The sequence below is a fragment of the Tamandua tetradactyla genome, chromosome 13 (assembly GCF_023851605.1).
Source record: "Tamandua tetradactyla isolate mTamTet1 chromosome 13, mTamTet1.pri, whole genome shotgun sequence".
In the NCBI taxonomy this organism is placed as follows: Eukaryota; Metazoa; Chordata; class Mammalia; order Pilosa; family Myrmecophagidae; genus Tamandua; species Tamandua tetradactyla.
This window is the reverse complement of record NC_135339.1, coordinates 62,094,396-62,105,422: the sequence shown is the minus strand read 5'-3', so window position 1 is coordinate 62,105,422 and position 11,027 is coordinate 62,094,396. Positions and strand designations below refer to the sequence as shown.

The window sequence follows — 11,027 nt, the reverse complement described above, 5'->3', positions numbered from 1 at the left end:
CAGGCTGCTATTATATTACCCAAGGATCAGGCAAGTCCTGTTAAAGTTCCCAAAGTGAGCCTTTTCCTTCTCCTTTACCCATCACTTTAGGTCAGTCCAGTGAGGACCAGCTACATGGCACACACCTCCCTACCACATATCACCCTTATCTTTGATAGCTGAGCCAGGAATGCAACAGACCTATCGAGGAGAATGAAAATAATCTGCTATCTTTCCAAGTGTGATTGTCTCTATGTTTGCCCACTGTCTGCTTTGTTAGCTTTACTGTGCTCCTCTTTCCCAAAAGAGGTGGAAGAGGGATGGAGATCACTGCAATCACATTTTTCCAGCACTGGCTATATTTGAAAGAACTACACTTGAGAAGGTACCGTGTTTGCATACCCACACTGTATAACAGAAAACAAAACAAAACAAAACAGAACAGGATTTAGTAAAAATAAACACCCCTCCCCAAACTATGCACATGGGGGTGTGCGCACATACACACACATCCTCTCAGTCCAATCAGTGCACTGTAAACTGAGCTTCAGGGGAAGAGTCATAACTTAGTGACTAGAAATAAACCTTTGGCCAGGAAAAAAAAACAAACAAACTAAACCAGACTTCAACTCCTTTTTCCTTCCAGAGAAAAGGTGGGATAGAGATGAGGAAAAACACAGGGCCCCCACACTGCACAATTCTAGGGGATCCACTCCCAATGAACAGATGTGAATAATAATGGCCCTACAGGTTGTGCAGTACACACGACCCAGGTGTAAACTACAGCCCTGAGAGGAGTTCTTATGAGTAGTTATGAACAGAAAAGGAAATTCCACTTTTGTGCTTCACCAGTTGCCCTGATGTTCAAGGGGGGTTTCTGGAGTATTACAGTGGCATCTGGCAGAGGTGCTGGTTTTATGAGGGAGAGCTACATTTTTGCCCTTGCCTTGAGGTGGATGACACGTATTGGGTTAGCTGCCTAAGCTTGACCTTATTTCATCTACTCAGCCAGGAAACTGGAGGATGTGGCCCGGGCAGGGAGAGGCATAGGACCTCGAGGCTCTAGCCAGTCAGCCTTAGGCAACCAACATACAGTGGCTAAAATGTGAGTTAAAAAAGCTTTAGTCTAGGGCGAGCAGTTCTTCCCGGGGGTCCCACTGGATAAGGTTATGCAGTAGAGAACCTTAGTAAGAAGAGGCTGGCCAGTGTGAACACATGTGCATGCAGCACACACACATTTACACTCACACCCACAGAGGCTTGCACCCCTAGAACCTAGAGAAGCCACCACTAGGAGAACTCCCTTGGTGTCCAGCACAAGGAGCAAGAGCTGGTGCTGAAAGAGAGAAACTGCATGTGTTCTTAATTTGAAACTTATGCACAATCTTGGTTCCCGTGTCCCAAGGTTCATTCCTGTGTATGGCCTGAGCTTGAAAATCCAAGCTAGAATGCTATCTAATCCTCTCTCACACAGGAAGGCTGTCTAGGCTCTCAAAGGCAAGTCTCACTCTCCCCCTCCCCATTAGAGTTCCATTAGCCATGCCCACCCAATCTAGAGCATGTGGAAATGGAAAGGAGGCAGAGTGACCTAATGGTCAGGATAGCTCTGGCCCTGCAGCCCAGACGCAGTGGGGTCCAAGAAGCATCTCCTTTCTCTCAGGCTGAGGCACTGAGGTTATAGGAGATAGGGCTGAGAGCCAGAAGTGACATCCTGGCCCAAAAGGAAGCAAGGAACAAATACATACATGCGTGTGCATGCACACACATCCCAATGCTGACAAACTGACACACACAGACATGATGACAACCAGAAGTTGGGACTCAACACACCAAATGCAAGACTTTGGGGGGGGGGGCAGAGAGGGTAGGTGCTGGGGCATAGAAGGCATGGGTAAGAAGTCCTCCAAATAGCAGTGGAGTGCCAACCACCCTGCCTTGCCCCAAACACCTGCCTCCAGGGCCATGGCAAGAGTCCAGTCCATTAAGTGCAGCGTGCAATACTAGCGCTTGGAATCTCCCATCCTCATCAATGAAGCGGTGTGGACAGGATAGCAGTCACCTGGCAGGAGGTCTCAACCCCTGGCAGGCTAGTTGTATCGACCCTTGATCATTGTGTTCAACAAGGGCCCCACCTGTGAAGAGATATGAGGAGCCAGTCAGAACTACCTGTCCTCTGGTCCTGAAGCTGGACAGGGTATGTCTGTAGACATTCCATATCTAGCCAAGGGTAGGAACAAGGCTTTCATTCAATTTTTTAAATCTTTTTGCCAATTCTCTTCCTGGAGATTAACCCAGTATTCTGGGGCATGGCCCTATCCATCTGATATTACCTTCCCCCTCGCAATACCCTTTAGCTGTAAGTAGCACCAAATTCATAAAAAGGTTAGAGGAGCTAATTCCCAAACACTCAAAAGTATGCATCTGCATATTTCTCAAATATGCCTTAAGAATGTTAAATGTCTCTATGTCCTCAAAAGGTCACCGGCAACTGGGGCTGGTGCTATCTCCCAACCCCAAAGGTCCTCTGGATGCTAAGGCCACCAATAAGGAGGAGGCAAGAGCATTACAAATGCAAAACTCTCCACTTGCCCAATAGGCCACTGGAGTACTGGCATAGGAAGTATATCTCAACATTATCTAGAGCTACCTTGGTACAGTTGTGAGAGTGCACAGAGATTCTTTACAGCTCGCTTTTTGTTCCAGAAAAATCCCCTCAGGGGTCCCCAGCTGGCACACAAACCCCATGGGGATCATTACCACCAGTACGGAACAGATTTTAATTGATCTGCCAGTCAAGCCTAGCTCTCACCAGAAAACAAGGATTTCCTGAACACGCCCGTAACCTCTATGGAGGGAGAGGGAACCAGATACCGACAGAGAGGAGCTATTGATACTGTCACACCAGTCCTGATGTCTCCTGGTCAACCCGCCCACTGAACCAAAGGAGTACCACCTCGGGGCAGCCACATACCTCTTGTGGGTTCCCCAGAGCCTCTCCAAGCATCTTCTCAATGTTTCTCATTATGGCCACTTTCTGATGAGCTTTGAGAGGATATTCAATTCTCTTAGGGGTGGGGGCCCCCTGCAAAGGAAGCAGCAGCTCAGGAAATGCCTTTAGCAGCAGGCTTCAGTGTCACCCCACTCTTCCTAGAAACATCCTCCCCTCTAAGAAACCCAATTCAATCCTATCCCTTTTCGTCTTTCCAAAGACCTGGGAATCATCTCCAGGCAGCCAACATCCCCATTTGGCCTCAAGTAATTTATTATATCTAACCCCACCTCAGTCCCATCTAGGAAAAAATCAACTCTATTCACCTTATACCAGAAGTTCACAGTGATGGTGATTCCCCCATTTAATAATGACTCTATGTGATGCCACCTGGAAGAAAACAAATCTTGCTTGTCATCGATACTTTTGAGAGGGAGGAATGGAAAACCAGGTGGAGTCTAGCTCAGGGAAATAGCAAAGATAGTATTTTTACACTCGGCCTGTAAATACACACTGGGGCAGAGGGAGTGGCATTCAGTCTCCAAATAAAAAAGAACCAAGAACAGATTCTCCACCTCAAGCTTCTGGGACCTCTTTAAACTTGAGGAATTAGTCATTCTGTCCTAAAAATAGGGTTTTCATTTCCTCCATGAGAAGGCTTACATCAGTATGCTCATATCAGGATATGCCAACTTTCCTATAGACCACACAAGACCATTCCTGACATAACTGAGAAGGGATACAGACAAGGATTTCCAGGGAATGGGAAAGAAAGCTCCCAAGAAGCGACCAGCCGTTACCCCCTCCTCACCAGTACATAGGGATGTAAAGAACATCACCAGGGCCAACCACTGTTTCGTAGCCAACCACATTCTGGAAATTGGGAAACCTCTCGTAGTCAGGATTGTCAAAGTCCACCTGAGAAGTTCAAGAAAAAGAAAAAAAACTCAATCACCAAATCTTTATCAGTAACAACTATTAGTCAGCTATTTTGGTGGTCAAAAAAGATGCCTTTAGCGTTTATATCCAGAAGAAAACCCAACTCACATTAAACACTCTCTCTCCCCTTGCATCCATCCCCCTTCTTTCTCTCTCACTGAAAGATGTAAGATAGGGCATGCTTGAAGGCTAAATTATTAAGAACCCTTGGCTTCAGTGCTCCTGTGGTCAGGAATCAATCAACACAGCTTTCAAGTCACAAGACCTACTCCACGGCCTGAGAAAAGGAAGGAAACTTTCTTCCCCAAATATTCTAACTGGCAAAGACTCTACAGGACATGGCTGGGCAGTCCTCATGAAAGAGGATGGTCTCTCAAGCTGGCCACAAAGTCAACCTTACTTAGATCCAGGAATGCATTAAGTGATCTATCTCAATTCTATTAGCCCTTCTGCGAATCAAAAAGTGGCATCCATGGCAAAAGAATACAACGACTAAACAAACATTTTGTTCTATGAACTTATAAGCCCATCAAACAGAGTAATAGATTCTGCCAGCATCAACGATGGAGTCTGCCCTCTAGCATTAGCTCTATGGGGTTGTTTATGCATACAGACATCTGCAGACCACCAGAGGCTGTGAAACTATTCTCTGGGTTTGTAAAGGAAGACAAGTCTGTGTAATCCAAACCTGATAGACCATTGTGTAACACCATAACAGGGAAGGGGAAAGACGGTCCAGCCACAGATCCTAAAGGAGTTTCTAGGATTTAGAGTTCTACACCTTCCTCAGACCACTCAAGCTCACCTGGCTCTGTCTGTCACATGGGTGATGGACAGGGTATGGGTAGAGGCACTCAAACTGATCCGGAGGGAATAAGATGCAACGCTTGTGGCCTTTGATCTGAGCAAAGAAGTTCTGCTGCTCATCATAGTGAGCAGGTGTCACATTTCCTGCAGGAGGAAAAAGTATTTTCTTATCAGAGTAGTGACTCTATTACCCAGGCTTGAATATAGGGCCCAGCACTGTAGAAAAAAACAGTCGGCCCTCTCAGTTAAGGTTCCAAACCAAAATCAGGGAAAAATGGAATTATAACTCTCAGCAGATTAGGTGTTAGACTTTTACTGGAAAATAAAGTCTAGCAATCATCACTAGCTAAGGGTCCACCACTGATCACCAAATAAAACTTTCCTAAATGATGTTTGCTGTTCTCACTGGGAGCAACAGCTCTGTAAAACGCTACTCACAAGCCTGGCAAAGTAATATACTAGGGAATACTTGTACTCTAACTATGGCAAGAGCTCAAGGGCAGTAAAACAACAGAAACTACTGGTATCAATAAAATGCATGATCTACCTTGATGGCGTGAATCGGTCTTCTTAAGCTGTATGAATACATACCTGGCTTGGGCAGCTCTTACAGAGCTCAGAGATTTGCAACCTTTGCTCCCACTTCAACCCACCTGTGGGATATACCACTGGGACTCACTGGAGCTGCTGATTCTCATCTGGGGGGGGGTTGGGGGGGGTGGAGCATATCAGATTCCTGAGGAGTGTTGTATTATTTGAATAAAGCACACTTAATTAGTTCTTCCCTTGAAAAAATATGATCATTTACTCCTTTATGACTGAGGCCATGACTGTGGTTTATCCTTTGTACAAATAACTCAGGGCTGAACACATACCTCTGCAGGTCACAGATTTTATAAAACATGCCCTAGCTCTGCCTGGGATATGCCACCACAGCTGTGTTTTTGAGTGCTGAGAGTTCATATGCATCCTCAAAGGGGAGCTGCTCTCCATCTCTACCTGAGGGATGTGCATCCCTGCATACCACCAAAGGAAAAGAAGGCAACAGGAAAGCTCAGAATCAAGTAAATCAGAACTGGCATCTGGCAAGTCAACTAAGACCTAGTTTCAAAGGGCAGGTAAGTGCCAACTCATAAGCTGCTTTGCTGGAATCCTTTACTGTTACTGGCAACAAAGGATTCAAATTTGAAGAAAGGAAAATCAAAGGGAGAGAAGAGATTTCACAGAGCCAAGTAGTGAATGACAATGAATAATAACTCCTGTGACAGTCAAGATCTGTTTCTTTCTTCAGCCCAGTTTATTCGCCATTTACTAAGTACCCACTACGGACCAGGCACTGAGTTAGTGCCAGAAATAAAAATAAGAAGGAGACAATGATCCCGCCTGCTTGTAGCTCTCCTCCTAAATGGGGTTTAAAGGTTTCTCCTTTTTTATGGAAGAAACAAAGCAAAACAAAAGAGCACATCCATGCACTTGCTTATGTAAATTCTCTAGAACACATTCACATACTTGCTTATGTAAAATACACAAGAAACTAACCACACAGGGTACCCCCAGGGAGGGAAAGTGGCAGGTTGGGAGACAGGGAGAAATTTATCATTGTATACTTCTTTGTATCTTCTGAATTTTGAACCCACAAACATATATGATCTATTAAAAAGATAAGGTTGTATATAAATTGGAAAAATAAGTTTCCCCCTTTTTACTGGAATAAAAATATTCTGAATGCAGACAGATCCAAAGACAACAGTATTTCACAAAGGTCCCTAATATCCAAGTTTATATGCCCTCACTTGACAGCTGAAGTAGGAAAAAGGGAACTTTCTCTTTAGAGTGCATTGACACTATTTTAAAGACTTAACATACATCATCCTATTTAATCTTCACAGATATTTATCAGATACTAGCGCACTCCTTCTACAGATGAGGAGAACGAGGTTTAAGAAAGCTAAGTGACTGGTTCAGAGTCAGTGAGCTAATAAGTTGTGAAGACAAGATTAGAAATCAGGTTTGTATGACTTCAAGTCATGCTGCTTTCTGAAATATTTCTTACCTTCCATGCCAATAAGTAGCAGATTGGAGGTCAGCTGCCCCCAGCCACGTTTTCCCTGCTGCTTATTAATCCAGTTCCAGTTAAAACCCAAGAAGTCCATGACAATCTTCCTGCCCACGGTGTCATTGAGTGTCTGCTGCAGATATAACCTAAGTTCCCAAGAAGAAAGTCCATTAGTGCTCACATACATGGTCCCTGGCTTGGCCTCCCGACACCTGAAAATACAAATCCCAAAACAAATCCACAAAGAGTATCTATAATCATGCAAATCTTACCCAACCCACTTTCAGAGAAGAACCGAATTCCTTCCTATCCTTCTTAGAGCTTTGATCAACATCAAACTTTTCCCTTAAACAAATGACCATTTCCAGGTCACAGCACAAATCCTTTAAGAATCCAAGGAACGTTTCCCATAAAAATGCACATACACTTAGAACTTTTCATACAAGTCTGTATATTCTTGGAAGCCTATCCATATACCTACGGATGATTAATCAACTTTGTTCTACAGAGTCTCAGGGCCTGAGATATCCTCTTTTCCTCCTGATGGCCACTGTGGAAGACTGTGTTACTGTTCATCAAGAGCTGGTTTCCTCCAAGGGAGAGTTATTCTTCTGCAGCCCCTTGAAGCCAGGATTGCTTATTTAACTTGCTTTGGACAATAGAATGTCTGTAGAAGTGACTCGTGTTACTTTCAAACTGTAATTTTAAGAACCAGTACACACTACTCCCACTTCTCTTTCCCTCTACTACAGAAATTGCAAAGTTCCAAAGAGTAGCTGTTGGTGCAATCTGGGTCCAAGTGAAAATGATGATATGAGTGCAGAGCCCCCACGTCACCAGTGATGAATGTGTAGCTTGAGCGAGAAATAAAACTTTTGTGCTTTCAAGCCACTGTCCTCTGGCTTGAAGACTAGCCTATCTTGACTGAGTCACCAATCTGCAGTAGCCGTCTACATCTGAAACAAACAGGAAGATTTTTTTCAGGTTTTCTGCAGACTCAGGGGTCCTAACATGTTTGAGGAAGGTCAGAAATTACTTAAGGGATATGAAAATCAAGATATACTTGATCAAGTCCCACTAGAGACATATAATAAGGGGGCAAACCTGAAGAATGAAGTAGACAGAAAGCTACCCTATGCTGGTCCTGAGAATGTTACTTCATAAGGCTCAAAGGTATTCCACTGCCTAGAACCACAATGTTTAAGTCAACATTAATTATTAATATTTCAATAGTTGAGTCCACTAACTTTCTGGGGACACAGAAGACCTTAACACTCAAATGAAAGAAACCTATGGACTCTCCCTACAGATTATTATAAACATATTCACACAAGAATTCTGCAAGTAACTCTGAATTAGGGACATTCCCCAAACATGAATCTAAACAATATTCACTTTATACCCACACAGGAAATGCTCCACATGGTTCAAAGAGGATCCTAATATCCTTTACTCCAGAATCACAACAATCCATTTAATTATATAGTGGAGCTGGCTGGTGCTAAAGTCAGCTAACGGGAAAAAACCTGCATACAGTAGATTTCCTTAAAAATCCCTTCAATTACCCATAGTAAAGATTAACTCATATCTCATACTTAGGGAGGCACAATACTTTCACTACGGGAGGCAAGAAACTTACACTGACCAAGAAACCAGAAGATTAATGCATGCTTAGTCCAAAGCATCTGTTCATTCAGCAGAATTATACACTCTACCAGCACAATTTTTTAAAATGATCAATCTCTTCCAACTGCATGTGTGTATGTGTTTGTTTTATGTTAAGTTTGAGGAAATCAATGCATGAAATGATTGAATTGAACCAGGTTTTTATAACATCTAAAAGACAGATCAAGCACAATTCTGATCCTTGAAACTCTTTTGGTCAAAGTCCCATGATTATGACAAATGCTGAACTTCAGGAAAAAAATAATGCATTTCGAATTCATTCATTTAGGCACATATTGCTGACACGGAATCAGGAAGAGAACTGAGGCGGGGGCCAGGGAGAATCCGAGTGTTGAAGACCAAATGTGAGCTGATTATTCACCATGAAGTAACAACAGGGATTTATCTAATACAGCCAGTCAGTGAAAGCGGGAAATGTTTTAGTGTGGGAACAAATGTTAGCTGGGACCTATATAAGAGGTGGCTCTCATAAGTCAGGAAGAAAGTAGGGGGCACTGTCCCAATGTGTGTGCCTTGTGTTTGCTATCACTAGCACAACATGAAACATCAATATGATTTCCCAACCCCAACCCCTCTCCCCCAATCTAATCTGATCTTCCCTAAACTGGAGGGTCCGGTATCTTTTACTCCTAACAATGTGGATAACTTTTCAGCCTTAACTGTCCCAAGCAGCCTAATACTTTTGAGCAAAGGCTGCAAACTAGCAATCTCAAAGGCCACATACACTTTTTTGTTGGCTACCATGCAACATTTAAAAAAAACTGAATTAGATGCTGAAATTTAAGTTAAAGATTTAAAATAAAAATTCTGACTTCTAACTTCTCTTGAAAAATCAAGAGTATCTGACTATGGGTCTACACTCCCAAATGCAAACAAGCAGACTCTAACTCTGAGCAGGGCACATGGCTTCACCTTCATCACAGTTTCCATCCAGCCGATTACATTTTCACTTTGTTCATCTGCCTGATCTTTCTAGGCAATTGTGACTCTCTCTTTATGAAGAGGAAGACAAGGAACTAGAGAATAACAGCTCAAGTTTAATCATTATCTTATCACTCAAGCTAGAGAACTGGCTGATGTAGACACAAGAATCACTAATAACAACTCAAACCCCTCAGAGCCTGGACTAGCAAAATATTCATTCAGCAGGAATCCAAAGACACAAGATGCCAATTGCTATTCATCTGACTTCTCCACACATCAAGGAGGTATAAGGAGAAATGGATGCCCTAAATTCAATGGAAAACCATGATATGTGACTTTACCTCTCTTCCCCTCCTTGTTGCTGTATGTCCTGCAGTTTTTCAACAAACTCATGAAATTTCATTTCCTCCCTGTTGGACCTCGGCTTAAAGTTCTGGAAATTAGTCATCTTCTTCTCATCATAGTACAAGAACTTGTGGGTGCTCGCACTGTACACAGAGAAGTCTCCACTGCCAATATTCTCTTGCAGGTATTCAAGGTCCCACTTCAGGGCAGGGTACACAAGATTTGTGTCGGTAAGCACTACAGGCTCCTACGTGAAAACACCAAGTGAAAAAAACATTTGAAGTCGTTCCAAGGTGCTAGTGGGTTACTGAGCCAAGATTCCAACTACCTGCCAACTTCAGAATAATTTCTTCAGTTAACCAGCACAGATCCTTTAAGTCTCATTTCTCTTCACCTTCTCCATCTCCCTTAGGTCCTAGTTCACAGCTCGGCCATTCCCACCTCTTTCACCATTCGCCTCTGACTTCCCTTTCCAATCCGGTCCCTCCCCCACCTCCTTAGCCGCGGCCCCGCCCCTCCCACCTCATTCTCGATAAGCTCCTCCGCCCGGGGGTCGCTCTGACTCAGACGCGGGATGGGTCGGGTCGGGAAGCTATAACTACGCAGTTGGGACTCATCCCAAATAGGGCCAGAGACTTCAGCCTCTTCCCGGGGCCCTCCAGAGCCCGACGACGCAAGCTGGGCCGGCGCCGCCGCCATCTCTACCGCTAGGGACTGTCCCGCCGGAACCGGAAGTTCTGCCCATTCCGGATGAAACCACAACGGAGACCATAGAGATGGACTGCGAGTAAGAGAGAGAGCGGTTCGGCGACTCTAAGGAGGCGAGGCCGAAGCCTGAGGGAGGCGGATGCTCCACCAAGCGGTGAACTGCAGAGCTGTACGTCCTAGGCACCCACCCTGAAGAACTGGAACTACGCCTTAGTCAGACTAAATTGGGGTAACTACCTGGTAACCAACTCCAAAATGTTATTGCTGCTTCAGCGTGCCCAGGCCTACCCAAGAGGCAAAGAAGAAGGCAAGTTTAATGAGGCAGTAAGCCTTACATTAATAATGGGAGAATGACAAACTCTGGACCTATCTAAAGAAGTCTAAAGGGAAAGCAATTGTGAGATCGATAGATGTTGGGAAAGGACTGCTTGGAAGTCCTAGGCAAAGGTGTATGGCAAAATGAATTCTTCTAACATCAAGGGCATTGTCTTTTGTGTAACTTCATTTGAATTTTCTGCCTCTATTACCATCTCTTCTAATGTTAGATAATTTTGGGCCCAATGGTATTATTAGTGACAGACCGTGGAAATACCA

The 11,027-nt window shown here is 44.0% G+C and overlaps 1 protein-coding gene across 1 annotated transcript; it reads right to left on the bottom strand.

Annotated features, from left to right (window-relative positions):
• Positions 1 to 412: 412 nt before the first annotated feature.
• HIF1AN (hypoxia inducible factor 1 subunit alpha inhibitor) lies at positions 413 to 10,452 on the bottom strand. Its single transcript, XM_077125745.1, has 8 exons — positions 10,248 to 10,452; positions 9,722 to 9,972; positions 6,768 to 6,916; positions 4,713 to 4,858; positions 3,780 to 3,886; positions 3,295 to 3,358; positions 2,951 to 3,061; positions 413 to 2,111 (listed from the first exon to the last, which is right to left on the bottom strand). Exons 1-8 carry the CDS (start codon positions 10,422 to 10,424, stop codon positions 2,067 to 2,069), a joined length of 1,050 nt encoding a protein of 349 aa, XP_076981860.1. The 5' UTR covers positions 10,425 to 10,452; the 3' UTR covers positions 413 to 2,066.
• Positions 10,453 to 11,027: the final 575 nt, after the last annotated feature.

Coding starts and splice junctions, on each gene's coding strand:
- HIF1AN (XM_077125745.1), bottom strand. CDS start 10,424: ATGGCGGCGGCGCCGGCCCAGCTTGCGTCGTCGGGCTCTGGAGGGCCC. Junction 3,359..3,779: donor CTTTACATCCCTATGTACTG/GTGAGGAGGGGG, acceptor GTTTTCTTCCAG/GTGGCATCACATAGAGTCAT. Junction 3,062..3,294: donor CTGTGAACTTCTGGTATAAG/GTGAATAGAGTT, acceptor CTTCCTTTGCAG/GGGGCCCCCACCCCTAAGAG.